The following is a 22,097-nucleotide window of genomic DNA, read 5'->3' on the forward strand; positions in this document are numbered from 1 at the left end:
TCTTCCTGCCAGTCAAATTAATATTATATCATAATTCCGAGTAAATAAAATTATCATGTATTTAGATAAACTTTAAAATACAGCGTATATACAAGAAGATAATAAATCAAACCCTTGTAAAAATTATTAATGTGACAAATAGTATAAATAATTTTCGATAATTGCTTAAATGAAACGAAAAGAGTATGCGTGAAACAAGAATAATATTTTAAAATGCAAAATTATTATATTGATTGTTTACCTCCAATGTTGTCGATTCTTTACAAATAATTAACTACAATCGGACAAAAAAATAATACATAATCTGTCAATTATACGCTCTCATTCATGCCGCCTGTCATTCCCCTACATTGTGCGCCAATCTCTGCGTGGGACTTTCGATCCGTGCGTGGGCGGCATGCGTCCACGTGTACACACACGAGTTGTGCATCGAAACGAGATAAAACGATCGCGAGATATAAACGCGGTTTACCTCTTCGTTTTTTACATCGATCTCGACCAAACATTAACGACCTCGTTCGTACATCACGGTCGCTCGTGTATCATCGCTTTCTCTAGATTATCACTTGAAAGAAATATAGTCGCGCTATATCGATATTTATTTATCAGAATTTTATATGAAATTAAATGATTATTTCCGCAACACCGCAAAGAAATAATATAAAAACCACCTCCTATTAAAATCATTAATTAAGACATGAGTTTCTGCTGTACTTGCAACGAATATCTTAAATGTGAAACTATTTAATTAATTTTATTTTATATTCTGTATACACGGATGAGGTATGAAATATTTAACATATATAATTTATATTTCTGCAAATTTATCTAAAAGTTGTAGCAATAAAGTAAAATAACCGAATAAAAAATATGTAAAAAGAATCCCAACAAATTCATGATAATATAAGAATCAATATAAATGATGCGATATATTTTTATTTTTCTAATTTATTAGTTTTTCAATATTTGTTATCGAAAATAAAAAAAAACCATATTCTTTTATCAATCCTTGATAGAATGTTTGCGCGGATACTTCTCTTCTTAAACATCGAAGCAAACGTTAGCGTGTTATAAAAATAAATTTTCATTACAGGTATTATTCAATTTTTAATAGATTGATAGATGTTAATGCATTCTACTCGTTACATCGAGGAGAATCCATTACATCTATCTTCTTTCCATTACTTCTTTACCTCGGATGACACGATCGATAGCGTTCTGGGTGTACCAGGCCAGCTTCTAGACAACGATCGCCCTTTCCGTTTTCTTACGACGACCCGAGATCGTCCAGTCCTGCTTGTATGTTTCAACATCGCGAATAATTATCGGACAATTTAATCGAGATTGCAGAACGCCTGAATATACACTACGCTACTTCCATGCGCTTTCTTCACTGCCATCTCATTATACAGATTGATCGGTAAACGTCATATTTCACTATGTCAACTGAACCACGGTCAATTACGTAGAGGGAATACCGGATTCAACCTCACACAATGTTATGTTGTTTTCAACAATACATCGATACGTTCTCCACTGTTATTCACTGATCAAACATTTTGCGGCGTCTTCGCGCCGCAAAAATCAAGCACTGTAAACGTCAAACGACACGTCAAACGTCAAACGATACCTCGCGTGAGCACGGCTGGAATTTATGAGAGGCGAACCGTGCGATGGTACACTCGTAACTAGTTTAATGTACGTTTCGTTTAATCACGCGGCGATTCTGTCGAGCGGAGACCTTGCGAACCATGAAATCTCGAGGCCGATGTCGACGGAGATGGCTTCCGTGAAATCGTTAATAAAACTATTTTGCTCAGAACGCGATCGTGATTTGACACATGTACGCTCTTATACGCATCGTGTCTCGCGGAGAACTGAATTGTTCACGATTCTTCAAGGGGGCCAAAGACCGCGCGAATCACGGTCTTTGCGGTCACGTGACTACGCACTCAGGAACGTAGAAAGGCTTATCATATGTCGCGACATTTGTCCTATCTATGTCAGAGATTGAGAAATCTAATAGAATATTAATGACTTAAAATTTCATTTAAAATAATTTCTGATAAAACAGCTCAATTTAAATTGAAACGGATCGTGTCGATATAAAAAAAAAAATTAAAAAGTACGATACTTGATATAAATGTAAATACACACACAGGTGCATTTAATATAAATACAATTCAATTTAATATACAAAGTAAAAGATAACGAAGAAATTTTTTTTATAAAATATATAAATATCTTTTTAGAAAGAAATCTCTCTCTCTAGTTAAATTAATAAATAATAACACTTATTATTTTTTTATTCTTTAAACATTATATTTAATTAAAACAAATGTTTTTCTTTGCGTTGTAATGTTACAATTTCTATAATAAATTGAAAACTATCGATATTAATTTAGTTAAAGAAATATGCGTCGCATATTGTTAATGTGAGAAGTGACACTGTTCCTCCGAATAGTTTAGAAAAAGCTCATGCTATTCTAGAACCCGAAACAAGCCACTTGTAAAACAACGGGGGACTCCGAAAGATATTACGACTGATTTTAGACTTTTCGAACATGTCAAACTCACATTAATTTAAAATAATAGTCAATAAAGTGTGGTCGCGCATTTGCATTAAATACTTCGCGTTAAATATTTGTATATCACTCTCTCTCTAAAAATTTAGGAAAATATTATAAAAGTCATATCTGAGAAATTTATGTGTATATATATTGTACATATAATATATACATTTGCATGCAAATATCTGCGAATATTGAAATCGTAATTTAACGTCGTAATTTAACATCGCTTGTACATTATAAAAACGTGAGTCTGAACGTCGGATATGACATAAATTACAGTGCTGTATACGCGCATACGCGCACACACGCGCGCGCGGGTTAAGAAAAAGTGCGTGGCGTATACGTGCGTGTGACGAACGCCAGCGTATAAACTGTCTCCCGAGTTGTGTAGTACGGAGGAGTCTACATTACGGCGGTTACACACGGATGTGTACCGGGCTAAAAATTTCTCTCCGGGACCTCCGCGAACGAGCAACGGCCGGTATTCATACGGAGCGCGCGACTCGGCGCCTGTCTACTTTATTTTCGGTTCCTTCCTGCGCTCCCGACACCATTGGCGTCACACGCTATTCCTAAAAACCAGGCGTGCCGCGAAGAAAGATGAGTGGAAAAGAACCGCCAGCAGAATCTAAAGAGTATAAAGGGCACTGCCTATGGACGAGAGACGAAAATAGAGCACGGCTGCATTCCGGCCGAATGCGAAGGAAGAAAAATTTGCGCGGCGCAAACAAACCGACGGAAAGAGAAATGAAGTGGAAAATATCTTGTTTTCTCTTCCCAACGGATGAAGAAGAAATTGCCAAAGTGCGCGATTTAAAACCACCATAACCATGGGGGATGGCGAAAAAGCGAGGGAAATATTTCTTCCAGCAAAGAAAGAAATTGTCGTAGTACACCCTTTGCACCTGCGATATATCCTATACAAATAACGAGAAAAATTGAAAAAATATTTTCCAGCAAACTCGCGGAGTACGCGCAAAAATCGACAAACGTATCGTGTCTGATAAATCGCTGCCGCACCTGAACCGGATAACACGGGAAGAGATAACGCCCAGATGTTTCCGCATGGAAATCACGAATGAATTTCATCGCAATTTCGGCTGCGATCAAATCGCTGAACAATTATTGTCTTTCGAAAACTTGTTATTATCCGCGCGAGTTGTTTTTAAATCGCTGTTTTTATTGAATTCTCGCTTTCCGAGAAGATATTCGTCGAAACACTAGACAAAACACTACAGAAATTATCACGCTACCAGGAATTGCTAAATAATCGATAGAATGTCCTCAAAGGGTCTCTTAGAACTTCCGAAAAATCGTTTATGGTCGGTACCACGTGGTACCAAAGGGTCCGCGGGACCTATCGCAGGACAGTTTGACATGTTCGGATCTTACACGAGCAAGTCTCTCCACCCAAATTACCTTCTACTAAAATGCAACACGGCATTTAACTCTTCGACTCACGATTAATTTTTATAAAATATTTCGCGCTATCGCGTTTTAATCATTCGATCATTTAATCATCACTGTATACTTCGATTGTAATCGCTAATTTCAGGCTGCGTTTCCACTACGATGGACGACAACTTTAATCGCGAGACGTTACATCTCGTCAACCACGCTGAACGAGACACGGAAAGCGACTGGAGTCGCACTCATCCGGGACTCGCGCACTCGCGCGCCACGATAAGCAGCACGCTATCTTCTTCTTCTTCACGGATGTTCATTTTTTGTCGCGTGCGTCAACACTTAATCACCGCTGCAATCGCCGTACGGGAGACAGTTCTATCGTGTGTGCAACAGAGAACGTAGTGTCGACCACTCGAGGGGAGATCGCCCGTGGCATCCAATTTATGCACCCCGCTTAAAATGAACCGATCGCGTCATTAATTTGCCAACGTGTGTTCATTTGTCGTAATTTCTCTTAAGTTATGACATATCGTCCAAGGTTTCATATATTCGCCTCCATCGACGACATTTTTGACCGTAAGAAATTAATATTATATTAATTTCAAGTTTATCTGCGTGAATTTTATGTTCGCTTTTGTATATATATATATATAAATTCAATTTTAATATAATTTTAATTTCAAAATTTTTTTATAAGTATCTTCAAAATAAACTTCACTATAAAAAATAAACAGCTTTCTTGTATCATGGAATTTGAAAAGTTAATGTTATTGTCGGGAAAAGATATATATTGGAAAATATTATATGTGCATATCAAGATGCAAGTCACGAATAATAATGTTTACACCAGTTTCAAAATGTTAAACGATATATGCCCGCTGTTTAAACACGATTCCTAAATGTATACGTTATCGCATTCTTATCGCGACGATTAAAAAAATATCCTCCCACGAGGGCTTGTAAATAATTATCGAAGCCACTAACACGAGGCTCCATTCGCGTACGGTTCCATATTCGTACACACGTGTCTGAACGTGAGGCATGAATGAAAAGTCGTCATATGGTGCGTACACTCGCACGTACGCACTCGCGCGTATCCGCTCTTCGAGGAATCGATACAGTCGGTGCATCGACCACCGCAACCGTATCATATATCGCATCTTCGCCCACTCGCGTTATAAAATTACGTAGGACAATCGCGATAATCGTGTAAACAATACGATAACCAACAGCTTCCAACGAGGGAGATATACGAGTCTAACCCGTAATTGATCGGATGTACCGCGCTCCGTCAATACGCCTTAGAGCGGAGACAGGTAGGTGTAGCTAGATAGGCAGCGACAGGTTGCAGATGCAGGTGCATATCTAGCGGTGCTCGAGAAAAAGATCTAGGTCATACGACTACGTCATCGACAACAGTTTGCTTTCATCGTTACCAAGATCTCTCACCAACGTTCACGGATGAATACACGCACGTATACACACAGGATACCGTATATATGAATCAGGATAAATGCATACGTATCGTTTTATCTCGAGTTTAAAAAGTGCCATACACACTGTATTACTAGATAAGAAAGGAAAAGCGAAGAGAAAAGTATTTTAATTTCGAAAGAGCAATTACATCATACCGTTTGTGCGTTTTCGCAGAATATTCGAAGGCGTTCAATTAATTTCCGCAATAATTATTCCTTCAATTTCTGAGAATAGGGTAAATGACACTTCCGAGCCACGTGCGCTCGCGATGAGCATTCATTGAATCGTACAATAAAATTGCAAAACACAAGATAACGGGAAATAAATTTCCATGGCATTCGCGAATTGAACTAAGGAAATTAAAGATGCATTTCAACAATGAAAGGAGATAGCATATACTCATGCATACTTCCTGTCCCGGAAGTATGTCGACTTGAAATGTATGTTTAAAAGGAGCCAGGCAATACGATAGCATACAAGGACACAGATAGATCCAATAGGCTACCAATTCCGACTTTTCTGAATAATAATCTTTAGCCGATAACAAAATACTCATCGTGTGCATTAATTGAATCTCTCTTTGAAATAAATTTTCTATTTTACAAAATAAAATCAGATAATAACAAAAGCTCAACAAATACATATCTGAGATATAAAAAAATTATAAATAAATTTTTTTTTTTTTTTATTATTTTCATGTTTCTCAATTAGAAATTTAAAGACATTTTGATATACGTAATATTTATTAAATAGAGAATACGTTCTATAAGAGATTAATCGAAAAGAATGTTAAAATCGTAAGCTCAAACATAAACTTAAAATTCATCAAATATACTAAAAATATATATATATATATTATATTATACACAGTTAAAAATTCTGCAAAAATGCATCTCTTTTCCAAGCAAACGCGAACTCAAATCGCGTCGACATTCGGTCGGGTTTACAGACGGAAAAAAAGGAATGCGATTCTCGCAGCGACCTCGTATAAACGAGGGACACGTTGTCTGGGTAAGGATTTATTTTCGGAGCAAAACTGGTCGCTTTCTCTTTCTCTCTCTCTCTCTCTCTCTCTCTCTCTCTCTCTCTCTCTCGCTTTCTCCGTTTTTCCGTTCTGGCAAAACTGGCGCGAGGTTTCGGATACTTGCCCGTCCCAGACATCCCGTACGTTCCCATTTGTCCTCCTTGTGTCGCCCGATTCCGGGAATTGTTAACGGGTCAGAACCATGTATACTTACGATACAGTTAATAAGCTTCCTTTGTACCGTCGGATCATTATATCAATCGAGCTTCTCTATTCAAAATAGGTCGGCGTTACAGGCGCCGCTTGGTCACCCTACTTGACATTTTCTGTCGCGCTCCTACAACTTTACGATATATACCATAAACATATGAAGAAAGAACCCAGCTCTCCCTTTCGGTTTATATTGCATCTTATAATCGAGTTATAGGGTTACTACAATTTATACAAAAGCCATACAACTAATAGTTTAATATTACTCACGCGTATCGACTGTTCAATTATAAACAAATTAAAAAATTATACGATAAAAATGATGACCATATACAAAGTATAAAAATAATAATACATATAATTGATATATTTTTATATCAATAAAAAATACATAATAAATTAACAATCAGAGTAATACGGACCTTTGTTGCAATCTGCAATAAAAGTTAGAAGAGAGAAGAACATACTAGCATGCGTTAGAATAATCTTTCCTGTAATAGAAGGCATGGCCAAAGTTCAACCAGTGCAACAAAGTATGCCAGAATCGTCATCGTCAGATTTCGAATTTTATATTTCACGCAAAAAAAAAAAAAATTTAAATCCAATTAACATGATAATAAAAAAAGTAGAAGGCTATAAAAATCTTATATAAATCCGTTAAAAATTTTAAAACATTTATCCTGACGTATGTGTATAACATAACGTTGAGTCGTCTATTTTACAAGCTCTATTTATTTAATAGGCAAATTTTATCACGCACGAGGATTAGCTAGCTACATTTGGTCCGCATTGTGAGTACGGATTACATACAAAAAGACCCCCTTTCTTGGACAGTAGTGTTAAAAGAGTCTGATGGAGATAAAACCGAAATCTGAGTAATACCATGATGAGTCACGGCTACGATTTTACTCAAACTTCCTGTACGCATCCCCTGCGTAATGAATCCTTATCCGGAGACGCTTACGCATAACGGATGTGGCATCGTCCGCCGCGATTTCTTACGTAAATACGCTTATATTTACGCTAAAAATTTCCGTGGTCATACTTGGAATGCGCCCAAAAAAAAAAAACTCGTCATAGAATTTAAAAATAAAAAGAAAACATACATCTACGCATGTACACGTTTAAACTCCGCGAACGAAATCAGATATTGGATATCGATCGCGATTGCTCAGAAATACATAGAGCACTATTCGCATCAAATCTCGACAGACCTGCCTACATCTGGGTCGACGAGAAATAATCGTGGGACACAGATCGCAATTTATATAATTGCATAATTGGCTGTACGGAGCGTGTGCGCGCGCGGAACGAACCGGCACGGAAATTGTAGCAACGTATTATTTTTTCTCTATCCTTCTCCACCTCCCCTCACCCTCCCTCGCCTGTTTGTCGGTACATTTTTTTCGCGAATTTGTACTTTAGCAGAATACTTTATCGTCTCACCGAACGGATCTATAATCCTAACGATGGTTTACACACAGCGTAGCTGAGGAGGGGAAGACGTATGCGATCTCGGAAACGGAACGATATCTGCAGGACGGATTATCCGTGACGCGACGATATTGCAGCTGCAACTTGTTGGTCCCAGAAGTTGTTTCCCATTTGTTTGTTCCGGTTGCCGTAATGATCGATCCGTCTCCGGTTATCGGTTTTCCTATGGAAATTGGCCTCGCCGATACCGCGAGCGCGCTTTCCCGCATAAATAAAAAGTTTTCCTTTGAGGGATAACTTTCCTGTTCGCATGAAAGGCGACATGGTCGTACCGGGGGTTTCAATACTTCCCGTAACGTAAACGACGATTTATTTGTCTAGTGAGAAAACGGCGGATAACGAAATGTCGCCGATGTCCCGGTCAATGAATTCGTTTCAATTAACGTTTCCGACAATGAGAATCTCGTGCAATTTCTCCCGAAATGAATGTATAATATGCAAATATTGATTGGTTATCGTTGCTTTTATAATAACTTTGACGAAAGCAAATTCTCCTTTACGTTTTACAAATATGCGAAATAATTAAAAACGAAAAATTTCGTTTTATTATTTTGAAAGATATCGACGAAGATTCGATAAATATTGATAAAATTAAGATACAAGATTTATTAAATTTATCGGAATATACAAAGTAAACTGTTGACTCAATAAAATTGAATAATAATAATAATTAACGATGTCAGTCATATCTAAAGTTTTATAATTTATCGACAAAGTTTCTCTTATGCTACTTTATACGCACGATGCTAATGAATCGCGACGCAATCAATGATCGAATTCTACAAGGGACAAAGACGATTTATGTTTCGTAAATGTGGCACATCGAGAGCCGACGTATTTCTAGACGCTCTAGACAATGTCACGTCACTGACGATAAGTTTCTTGAGATACTGCACGTGCCGACGATACATCGAAGGATAAAACGTGCTCGGTTACGCAATTAATGCCCGCATATCCTGCGCAACGCGATGCTCCCGTTTATGTTCCTAGCGACACGTCCCACAAGTATATTGTTTCCTTGACCGCAAAACTAATTGTTTCCTTGTTCATTCATTACAAAAATAGGCATTGTTTAAAAAAAGAGAAATAAAAACGACTTGAAGAAAATAATAATATTGTACGAACCAGTGGTCGATTCTATTTTCTCAAGCATCATAATGTAGACTAGAATATTAAATAAGCCTCTCTACATTTTCGCCAAGGAAAAATCCAAATTTGTTAAAGAGTCTGACATTATATAAAGACACATTCCAGGATATTAGAGGCGTATACAGGGTGTATTTGAAATGATGCACTAAACTTTAGGAGCATATTCTAGAAATCAAAATAAGACTTTCTTTTCCTATGAACATGGGTCCGCAAATGAACCCTTCTCTGAGCTAGAGGCCCCTAAAGTTTGGGGAAAAAATTAAAAATTGGCTGTATTTCAGGAAAAAAAAAAAAATATGGCAGGAGGTTGAAATTTGGAGGTTGAAAATAGCCCAGTAAATTATAAAGTAAAGTAAGCCACTAAAATGAGAAAATAAAAACGTATATTATGAAAACATTAATTTACCAAGCTCGGAGGGAGGTTTATTTGCGGACCCATGTTCATAAGAAAAAAAAAGTCTTATTTTGACCTCTAGAATACCGCTCCTAAAGTTTAGTTTAGGGCATCATATCAGTTTTTCAGTATTAGAGGAGATATTTGCAGACACCGTAACAATGATAAATCATCATCCGAAGCAATGAAACTCTACGCGATGAGCTCTCGAATGGTGCAAAGTGACAGGGATAAAGTGCCACGGTGCCCCAAGATGAAGGTTAAAGGTCAGACGTCCAATTAGCGTTATCGGGTCACAGAATCACCCGAGGACGCACGTGAGCTCGCGTGTACCACGGTGGCGTCAATATTTTTTTCCGACATTGCGTAGAAGAAAATCTCAAATTACGGGCAAACACGCAATCGAAACTCGTCAAAACCGATAAATATCCTCGCGATAAAAGAATCCTCGTTAATATTTCACGTCCCATCAACATGCGTGAAAATTAAATAAATCAGGTCAAAGATTATTCATAGCTCATATTTTCAGAAGCATGGCTGAACGAATAAATTATTTTTGTGAACTTTTCATTAATCTGGATATGTTATAAAAACATCGAACATAAAAAATAAACTAAACTGTAGCTTAAATTCCACAACGAATTGCGTTATCTTTCAACTGTACGAAAAAATATTGATTATCAATGGAAAAAAAAATGTTAGAGTTGAAGAGTCCTTGCAGATTAGATGATGGGTTAATTTTATAATTAATATGTCGAAATCATACATACAGGTTTTATAAATGTGCGTAGGTTCCGCGTTGCGAAATTTCAAAGTTCAACGCAGTGGAAAACAACGCGCATGATTATTACGAGTGATGCAACTATATACTATGCACTGCTAAATCCTCCTGGCAAAATTGGATACAGGATGCGTCGTTTAAATACAAAGCTGGGATTATATCCGATTCTAAGCCGGGTATATGTGTGTCATCGAAAATCGAATTTGATTGATATTGAACGTAGAACTAAGCCTTATTAAATCCAATATTACATCTACGTCTCTCTATTATATCGCAGCCATGTTGAATATTATATTTAGCATGGTGTTAATATTTTTATAAAAAATTCTCCGGATAAATTAAAAATATTCGCATGTACACACACATGTACACATATACGAGATCGCTATTAAAAGACGAATCTTTAAAGCATAATCTAAAAAATATATCTTTAAAGCCGAAAAAGTATATCTTTAAAATTAAAAAAAAAAAAAAAAAAAAAAATCTGTAAAAATTATTTTTTTATTTTAAGAAGTTTTTTTTATAGATATTATTTGTATTATAACAGAATTATAAATGTACTTTGTCAAGATTATTTGTAAATGAAAGAGAGAAAAATTAATGAAAGTCCAAACGGTATAATTTGTTACAAACCTGTACGCAGTGTGTGTGTGTGTGGTATACTTTTTCTTAATTGTTATTTATTAAAATGTAATTACACATGCACATTTTATAGATAAACGCAATTTAATCGACAATCAGCAAGTAGTGTCATGCTATTTGTCGGTAAAGCAGTCTAGAATGCCTTTACAGATGGCAGCTCGAATCAGAAACTTAATTTTGTCTACATTGTGTAATTAGAGAAACCAGAATTTTGAACTTAATAAGCTCGAATAAAATTCATCTGAAATATCAGAATTATTGCAACTACGAACGTAATTAAGCTTAGCTCTCTCTCACGTAATAATGATGCCCGTCCGTTTCACGTTTCAACGAGATAATTTAATAAAAATGCATTAAAAAATGGAATTTGAAGAGAAATATTCCGCTATTGCATATTCATTTGCTCCTTTACAGAAAAAGACGTAATCAATTATGTTTTACATGTCGTATTTATTCATTCACAAAATTAAAATATAATCTCTCTTCAAAAGTCTCTTTAGACGATCTATAATTTGTGACAAAATTCAAGATTGAATTCTATTCATTTTTCTATGTATGTGTGTGTGTGTGTGTGTGTGTGTGTGTGTGTGTGTGTGTGTGTCATATACAATAATACAGAAAATATTTTAATACATATAAATTAAAATATATATTAAAATACACATATGACGTATAAAACATGACGTATAAAAAGAAAATTATAAAGAAAATTCTATCTTGAATTTTATCGTAAATTCTCGTAATAGATCGTCTAAAGTGGCCTTAAAAAAAATATCTATTGTATTAAAAAAAGATACCTCCTTAAATATAAAAATTGACTGAAATAAAATCAATATTTTTCGCTATTGTCAAAGAACTATATGTGGACAATTAAAAGTTTCATTATTTATAAAATTTGCGATCGATGCGATAGTCTTCGTTGAAAGATTCCACGCGATCGTTAGTCCCGTAAATCTAAAAGTTTGCCCTAATTTCGGGCAGATAGAGAGAAACGATCGCCGCCAAGCTGAAAACGAAATAAAACAAGCCTAACTACGGGAGCGTGGCGGAGGATCCAAAACTCAACCTCAGCATAATATAATACTGAGAGAGAGAGAGAGAAACTATTGATTAACTGTCTACCACGTTGTACGTTTCACGAGCGTCCGGAGCGCATTGTCTTTTCGCTGCGCGATATCGCCCCGCTTATACCGTAGTTCGCAAGCGCGTAATACTCGGAAAATATCACGGAGAGTAAATGCTTGGCTATAATACAGAATTTTTCATTCCGCGGCAAACCCGGACTAGAAAAAAATTATACTTCTAGATTTGATTTTGATTAAAACTGTTTGCGGCGAAGCGCGCGGGCAACTAGATCTTTCATAAAATTGAATAAATAAAACATTCCTGTGGTTTCCTTTTTGAAAACAAATTAAACACGAATCATTCCCATAGCTTCTTTCGCCATGTTATTTAACAAAGCAAAAAAAAATTACTCACGACAATCATCTCGGAGGGCTCGAGGACGAAGCATTCGTTGGGTCGCCTGGCACTGCCACCCGTCCGCTTCCCGAAGCTGTAACACATCAATAACAAAACATTCTTAAGTTAAAAAATTGATTATATAAATATTACATATTTTTTACATAAATTTTCATATATACATATGTATATATTAACAATTTTTTAAATGAAGTATCAGGAATTAAATATATTAATCGTTTTTTTTTTGTTTTTTTTTTCTTAATTTAATAAATCTCTGCATAAGCTTACACCTCTTTCATAGCAGGATACAGTCACGTAACATCCGCTTAACATAAAACGAAAATGAGGCACGCTTGCCAACATTTTATCAATACTCGGTAGTCTTCTCTGGCTTCTTTTAAATATCATATTTCACATGGAGGCGAAAAGGGAGCCTCTAAGATGTGATTCATCATACGAACCCCTCAATTTGACATCGTTTCGAATCGAACGATACTATACAAGTGTGTTCGCACGTTCGCTCAAATATATATTATTCCGTGACGCTACACCCTGGAATTAACTTCTACGACCAATATTGGGTGCCACGCCATCGACAGATGTTTCCCATCGTCGAAAAGAGCACTTCTCAAATTAGCCGTAAAAGCGCAACGGCTCAGCCAATTTTCGACGAAAATCCCCTGCGGTTATACAATGAAAATAGCCGAGATGTAATTGTCTAAATCGAAGTCGCTTTTCCTGATTGGAGATAGAGTGACGTCACTCTGCTTCATTTCCATATCACACTTTCAACATCCTTATGTCAGTTATGTAGTAGATCAAAAAATAAAATAATTATTACTTAATATTTAAAATTATCCTTAAACAAAAGGCTATATGTTCTTTCTTATTTTAAATCCAGAATACACACAGATAAGCACATAAGGTATAAGATAAAATTATAAATTAAAAGTTAACAATTACCTAGTTTATTTTTTGAACATTTTACTTTTTCACACCTGTATGTATATGTGTCATTACGGAAAGTTCTCAATTTAACGGTGACGACCGTGAATCGAATGCCGATGCTCGACCGACCGAGAATCGGAACAGCGAGATGACGAATAGAGAGAAGGTAGAAAGAGAGGTTGTCGAAGGCCGTAAGGTTGTCGAAGGCTGTTGACCCGCGTGTTATCCCGCTCCACCCTCGACTTATACACGTACACACAAGCGGAGCCGCGATGCGTAACGCACGCGTAACGCATGCGTAGCGTTTTGTTCATCTTGTGTACGTGTGCGTATGCGTACACCGCAGAAAATTGAATTCGACATGGATGATGCGTCTTGGCTTCTCCATCTCTTAACTGTATTGCGAGTTAACCCCGTGAATGTCACGTTGCACGTTTCGCTTCCTTAAAATTATTATTATTTCGTTACTAGCCATCTAGACTCTAGATCATCCATTTTCAGCATTTGCGTCGACATTCCCGCCTTTGCTTAAAACAGGTAGAAAGAGCAATCGATCTCGCCGAAAACATTTGACGAATAAATTTGAAGTTGAGCGATATTTGATTCGACTGATTGAATAAAAATGGCTTTAATAAATTACGCGGTAACTGCAGACTTGAAAATGAAAGATAAGAATTTGAAAATAAATTATTTTTTAATCGGCCCCAAAGTGTACTCTAAAAAAATATATATTATAACATTATTAATATTTTATTGATCAATTTTTCAGATTCATAGATTTAATTTAGTTTTTTAATTTACTCTAAACTGACATTTTAATATTTCAGTATCCAGCTCATTAGAAGACTGAGAAAAAAAAATTTTGGGGGATTACTTATATATATATATATATATATAAATTTAATAAATACTAATATGCACGCGAGAAATATACAGAGTGTCCGATAATTTTTGACACACCCGAAGTGTGAAGATAGATTGGGTCAAACTGAAAAGAACAGTCTTGTACCATTTTGCGATTTTCGTATTAATTATTGAGAAATTAGATCGATCTTTTTTAGGTCGTTCTTTTTTAATTAATTTCTCAATAATTATTACAAAAATCGCAAAATGCTATAGGACTTTTCTTCTCAGTTTGAACCAATCTGCCTTCACACTTCGAGTGTGTCAAAAATTATAGGACATCCTGTATACATATAAATTATATATATAGAGAATATAGATCTTCATAAAGTGATATGATTAAAAATAAAATTATACAATTTATTACACAGACACACATACACAAAATATAGAAAATTCATATATCCTATAACACTATAGTTGTGAAAAAGATTTCTGATAATCTAATATAATATAGAGTAAAAAAAAAAAAACAAAATTTAATATTGGTACGGATATTGTCAATGGACTTGCAAACAATTTATCGTATATCACCGTGTTTTCCGTCAAACATTCACAACAGCAGCAATCAAAGCGCGACACGCGTCGCAGAATATTGCATCCGCTTTATTGTACAATGGCGTTTAAAGTCCCAATACAAGCTTTTGTCCCTAATCCTATTTTTTTTTCTGTTTCCATTTCCCGAAATATATCCGCGGGGAACATTTTTTATAATTCACTTCGGTTTTAACAGAAACTAACGGCATAGTCAGCTGTCTTATTGTTTACAATTTCGCATGCCTAAGCGTCCTTTCTCCCCTCTCATTCTCTCTCTCTCTCTCTCTCTCATTCACTCACTCTCTTTCTAATGATATTCGCAAAATTATTCGTTCCATTTTACGACGCTATATATGTATATAAAAGCCACGTGGATCCACTCAACGTAATGAAATATTTCTATGACATCGTTAAAGCTATTATCCTTTCTATTATCCTTTCTTTTTAATCTTATTTACCGCGCTATTAGACTCCCCTTTTACGCGGCCGAGAACGCAAAATTGTCCGCTGACGACTTCTGCCATGGTGTAAATTAAATCTCTTTGCACTCATAACAGTGTGCTCAAGACTCTTATCAAAAATTTTTAAACGCGAAAAGCGCGATTTGAAATAGTACATCTTGTGTGAAATAATTGTAATAAAGAAAATATGTTATAAAGCAAATTTTAATTAGAGAAAAAATATACAGTATCATAGTTTAAAGTTATTTAGATAACAAGGAAAAATATATCCGCAAAAGATATAATAATAGTATATTTTTGTATGTTTTTTTATTTAATTAAAACGAAAGAGAAATATTTTTGCATTATTATAATTTAATTAATGTTGAAAACTGCAACTAGATTTTATTCTGAATTTCATAATTTTAATAAATTAGTTTTATATTTCTTTGCATAAGAGAAATAAGTTATCTATACCTAACGATAGACTGTGTGAGATTATGTATGATTTAAATACTTATTCATTTATCATCATTATTCATCATCATAATTCGCTTGCATCAAATTATGAAAATAAAATGATTTGCATTAAAACTAAAAATAAAATAATTGACAAGTTTATACTAATAAAAACTTTCATATGTACAAATTACATATTAATATTTAAAAATATACCAAGCGACTATCAATAAAGAATTCATCTTGTTATTTCAATATAATTATCTCGATTTTATGTAAAAAATTATTTGATAACAAATTCTTTTTTGCCCAAGCTTGCCACGCGCAATCCGAGAGATAATAAAAATACATATTTGTATATACCGGTTCTCCCGCCACATACCATAATGAAAAGATAATAAATAATTTTCACAATCGACAATCGAAATTTTCTCAAGATAAACTTTACGAGGACTCACCACACGGAAAATCTCCTCCTGGGAAACGCGGGTGGCGGCGGCGGCTGAGCTCGATGAGCCCTGTCGACCGACTCGCTCCTAAGGGCTTGTACGGCCCTAGGCACGGCCCTGAAGGGCTCCTGACAGGCTTTCGTGCCGCCGTTTCCAACGCCATCGTTGAAATTACCCGTACCACCGTTACCACCACCGCCACCACCATGAAAGCTGTTCCATCTTCTCACGGGGCCCCTGTTAGCACCGTGATAGCCAGCATTATGGCCACCTGGACCGCGAAGCTGGCTGGTATGCTTGTGCATCCTCTCTCGGCGACTCACGCTCAGTGATCCTTTCGCCACCAGGACGCACCGGGTACGTCCATCGTTTGCGTCGTAATCGTTTACACGCGGATCCGCTACATCTTCGATGCTTCTTCGCCGTCTTCTGTTCTTCTTCAGCCACGCAACTTTGAGCACGCGGCAAGAATTGAAAAATATTTGTATCTTCAAAACGGATTATTCCGGCCTGGTAGTTCCATAAGCAGAGTTCTAAAGTAAAATCGATGTTCTTAGGTTGGATTCAGATCCTGATATCAACAAACACCAGTCGCATCGATCGTCAATTTAAAGGATAAAATTAATTTATTATTGAATTCCGAATTAAGAGTCGAAACCGTTGCGCCTTCGATAAATTTAATAATATAAGATTATCTGTATGATAGCGAGCTAATTTTATTCTTCCGTCTAAAATTTTTATAAGAATTCTACATTCAAAAAATCGCGCAAAATAATACGAAACATAATGAAAAAAATATCATATCTTATATAAAGGACGGACAATTCTCCTAAGTAGCATATAATAATGAAGAAGAAATACTACACCATAATTTTTCCCATGATACCCACGTGATATTTGGACTCTGCGCCAAGTTGGCGACGGGGTCGAGTGGAGTCAAGTGATTCTTAGTAGCTCTTTCGTGGCTCGCATATTTTTATTACGCGACCTATGGGATCTCGACTTGAACGAGGATGTTTAATAGAGACTAATGACGTAGCGATGTCGTCTCTTGTTTCTTTCGGGCAACACCTTATCAAGCCAATACGTTTGCTAAGAAGCGCGATAAGAGGAAGAAGAGCTTTACATCGCGGATAAAGTGTCGCGCAGACACAATGATCCGCTGATTATCGTATCATAACGCGATAAGCAACGTGATAAGCGATCTTATTTTTTTTAAGTTCGGGAAATTCAAGAGTGCCGTTAGAATCTTTTATTATTAATATTAATTTTATTATATGTATTAGATCACACGTTGTAAAAATAATTATCTCTCTTTTTCCGATTATAATTATTCATTAGTCTATACAAAAATTAGATTAGCTACTCTAACATATTTATTCGATATGTTGCTTTTTACCCGTACAAGTTTTTCACACGTGTATTATTATCCGACTGTAAAAAAAATCTATAATTTACTTATCAAACTATTTAGTGTTTGACAAATAACTTGTAGTGAAAAAGGAAAAGATAAAAAAATATAATAAAATTGTTTTGCGCGCATTCAAAGAGAAACAATTTATTATTTTTACGCAGATAATATATTTTGCACTTGTTTGCACGAATAATGAATGTACCGAAGAATGAATAAGATCCGATTCTCTTACTTTTACATTTTTACTGCCCCCTCTGCAATTCGCGCTTTTTAGTCTCTGTTTTTCTAACTCAATGCGCGCGCAGCATCATTCAAGGCATCATTATTCTCCGACAATCTAGCGAGGGCCGCACCCTAACGACGATTTGTCACGATCCGTCAATAAAAACCGACCAACTCTTCCTCTTTTCCAATAAAAGTTCCAACGACATGCAACGAGTGTGGCATTTTTACGCCGTCTTGGCGTTGGAATTCTTTCTTCGCGATTTCGCGGAGATTTGCCGACGTATCGTATCCATGAGAAAATCTCTGTAACATAAAATCGCCTTACGCGTGCAAAACAGGGCACGAGAAGTCCCGGGGAAAGAATGAATTTAAGAATGCACGGGAGAGATACGTAGATAGAAACCTTAAAGCCTATCTAGGCACAGAAATCCAGCAAGCTTGCACAGAAGCTCTTGAGCACGCGCTCAAGAAGCGGCTCGTTTTCTCTTTTCATCGGTCTGAGAGAAAGGTGGATGAGAAAATAATCCGGGATACAATCACGCATCCCTGTGTGCTATTTTCGACGGAACCACGACCGACCGATCGATCTGATCACGTTGCGTGATATTGATTTTAACTAAACCATATATCAAATATATTACAAACGGTATTAATTCCAAGCATATCAAATCCAAGCGATATTAATTCCAAGCTTATAGTTAAATTAATTAAATTAATTATAAAAATTATCCTATATTACTCATATATTAAGGTTAAAATCCATTAAAATTGCCAGTTTCAAGTTAATATCCTTTTTAAGATAGCTTTATGCTGCTAACATGCGAATAAAGTCCTGTGAAACATTGCTTCGTGCGAGCGTACGAAACGTATTGTCTTAATAGCTCACAGAGACAATACGCTTCGGCTCGTTCGTTTTCTAGGGTCCCTATGGGAAATAAAAACAAGAATATGTTCGGCTTTAATATTACTTGGAACGTTTCGCATACAATTCCGTACGGAAAAGAGACTTAGAAATCGGATATTTCTGTTGTACGAAATTGAAATAGATCTATCGTGTGTTGAGCAATGTAGGAAAAATGCTGCTACATCGTATAATAATATCACACAAAGTTAGTAAAAATAAGATAATTATATATAAAAAATTTTAATAACGATATCTTCATCAGATGCTAAGCTCCGTGATCATACGAAATATTTTAATATTTAATGGTTATAAGATTGTATTAATTATAGAGAAGTACACCTACGCAACAGTGAAGGTCAAAGCGTTCCTTACCCGATTATGCAAGTGTTAAGAGAGAAACGGGAAACTTGAGGTGAAGCGCGTGGAAATAATCGGCAATTAAGAGACGATGGGTCGCAAGCAGGAAGAATTTCCATTTCTAGCGGAACACACGCAGAGCGTGTCTTCCGGTACAACGATCCCGCGCGGTGTGATTATTAGTTATAGTTATATATCCACCGCCACACACACACACACACACACACATGTGATTTCTACCGCGTTTTGCTATAATCGAAAATTCACGACGCGCAGCAAGAAACTCGAAAAGGTACATATGTTTTCTCATTAAAATAATATAATTATTATCATATCATTTTATAATAAATACGAAAGTTATTAACAATTTGATTAAATTCAACAAATATTCTACTGATTCAAAAAAATAATTTTTCAAATTAGGAAATCAATTTATTATATAAATTTTATAAATTTTATACTAATTTTATATTTGATATATAAATTTTATATATTAAATAGGCCTGCCAGTTTTTCCACTATTTAAAAATATACGTCTCAAGGAGATCTCTTAAACTCAAGTCCATCATCTGTGAGATTTAATAATTATTTCTCGACGGCTGACTGAGCGATTATCAAGCGCCAATGGGTTAGGAAACAATCGTCCGTCACTATTGTTGACTACAATGGCGGATAGTATTCGCGCGGCGACAATGCACGTGTAACAAAAGAGCCGCGAGATCGGAGAAAATGGTAATAGTAAACGAGCGAAACGGGAGAAGAGAGAAGGATGAGAGAAAATTGGCGAAGAGAGGAGGCGAGACGGAGGAAAGTCGGAACGCGTAAAGAAGATCCTTGCCGTACAAGGACGACGACAGAGACTCGCCATTGTTGCTGCATGCCCTAATCCTAGCGATCCGCGAGTCTCTCACCGCGCTTTTGCTAACGAGCATCATTCCCATAAGTCTTTGCTACTGAACTTGTGTCGTTCCCCGAGTACCTGTATCTCCCGGGATACAAGAGGACGTTTGCCGATGCTCGTTAAGTGCAAAGGCTTCCCGTTTCAATCGATGTTTACGTTGCTGTTTGCATGGATCTTGAACGCGCGCGAACATATTAAAGCACTTCCATGTAACAGTAACATGCTCAACGACATACTGCAAATTGTTGACAAGAGTAACGGGAGAGAGACCAAGTGTTATTAACGAGAACGCCTATACATCTTTCGAGCCATTTCATCAAGTTGTAAGAAAATATAAATTTTGATTGCTGATGAAGTTGTAAATAAATCTTATAAAAGTGAGAGAGAATCTCACATATAAACATTCTTTTTTTATTTTTACATAGCTACATTTTGTGTAATTATATGCATATAATATATATATATATATATAAAATTAAAATACATACATGTATATATAATTTATAATATACATACCATATACATATATATAAATTTATATATATATACAATATTATTTAAAAAAATACTTTGGTATATTATTTTTGACATAACTACTCGAAAATCTTGCGTTTTCTTTGATATGATTAAAAACATGCGGAAACTGCGACTGCGAGAAGCATCGAAGCGCAAAGTGCGACGCGGAAATGCATGGGAAGCGCGTACACACCGCGCACCGTTTAAAGCCATAAAGCTAACGCGGCCGCCCTCGTTTAACCAGGTTTTCAACTCCCTGAAGCCGGTCTTTGTCGGAGGCACATAAATCCGTATATGTCTACTCTCCTCATCGCGCTCGTCCAGGTCTGTCCGGCCGGCCGGCCGGCCAGCCGTCTCGCGCCTCCTCTCGAGCGAACTCGTTCGCTCTCGTTAACGGAAATGCGTATCGTAATTCGAATCATGACCATAAATATATACGTACGCGCGTGTATACACATATAACGTTGAGCGCGTGCTTCTCGGATTCTCTCGCGCACGCTATTGCGTGCGATGCAATCTACATGCAATTGCAGTTACGAGACGCGTATGAAACATGCGTAGAATATCCGTGTGTTTAAAAATATACATGTTCGGCTTAATTCTGTTTTTATTTTTGTTTAATAAAAAAATGTTATTGATATTGTTAAAAAATATCGCGCGCGTAAAAATATCTCTTTGCTATCTATTTTTAAATTAAAACTTATTTTATTTTCCATTTCACGTTCGTGATCGTACGTTTCGGATTCTAAATAAATTGACCGCTATTGTTACACTACGATGATTATGTTAGGGCTGTGATCGTTACAAGGACACGGCATCGCTAACTGGAGTTAATTATCCAAGGTTGTCCGATCGATTCTCGTAGTTTAACATTATTATATTTCAATCGTTTTGTTTCTCGTACTATAAGATCGAGATACACTTCCGACTAAATTTAATTTTGATTTTGTCATATTTCCTTTTAAAGATTTTTTTTTTATAAAATAAAGATTATTTCTCTAATTGAAATTGAAAAATAATTTTTTATTGTATGAATGGCGACAAATAAATAGCTATTAAAAATAAATTATTAATTTTCAATTAGTGAGAGTACAATCGATAGAAAACTCGCACGAATAGATATATAAAAATTTGCACTTTTTTAATAAAAAATAGTGGAATTGCATAATCTGACAATTCCCCAACACGCCAATCATGGATTCTATTGTAATATTGTGGAAGATACAGTTATGAAAGATGGTATGTGAATAAAGAGCTACGGGGAAACGAAAGAAAAAGAAGGTACGCGGGATGGGCTCAAAAGGGATGAGATAATGTTCCATGGGGCCTTTCAAGAGGATCTGGTGCCTCTAATATTAGACCACTGTGCCTTACAAGATGCTTGCTGTAAAACTTTCTGTCTCCTCGATTCTTCTTATACAAGCTACATA

The 22,097-nt window shown here is 36.0% G+C and overlaps 1 protein-coding gene across 9 annotated transcripts in view; it reads right to left on the minus strand.

Moving 5' to 3' along the window:
- The window catches only part of LOC138934321 (rap guanine nucleotide exchange factor 2), a 75,008-nt gene that overhangs the window by 18,859 nt on the left and 34,052 nt on the right, over positions 1–22,097 (minus strand). For 7 of the 9 annotated variants that reach the window (XM_070297949.1, XM_070298009.1, XM_070298001.1 and 4 more), the window contains exons 2-3: positions 16,360–16,883; positions 12,630–12,705 (exon numbers count right to left, since the gene is read on the minus strand). In XM_070297949.1, coding sequence (XP_070154050.1) covers positions 12,630–12,705; positions 16,360–16,655 — 372 coding nt within the window. In that variant the 5' untranslated portion in view covers positions 16,656–16,883. Of the gene's footprint in view, positions 1–1,193; positions 1,999–12,629; positions 12,706–16,359; positions 16,884–22,097 lie in introns of those variants that run through there. The other 2 variants (XM_070297984.1, XM_070297960.1) reach the window with 2 other exon arrangements.

This window comes from Polyergus mexicanus, unplaced genomic scaffold (genome assembly GCF_030449975.1).
Source record: "Polyergus mexicanus isolate NDT 795.1 unplaced genomic scaffold, iyPolMexi1.0 SCAF_1, whole genome shotgun sequence".
NCBI lineage: Eukaryota > Metazoa > Arthropoda > Insecta > Hymenoptera > Formicidae > Polyergus > Polyergus mexicanus.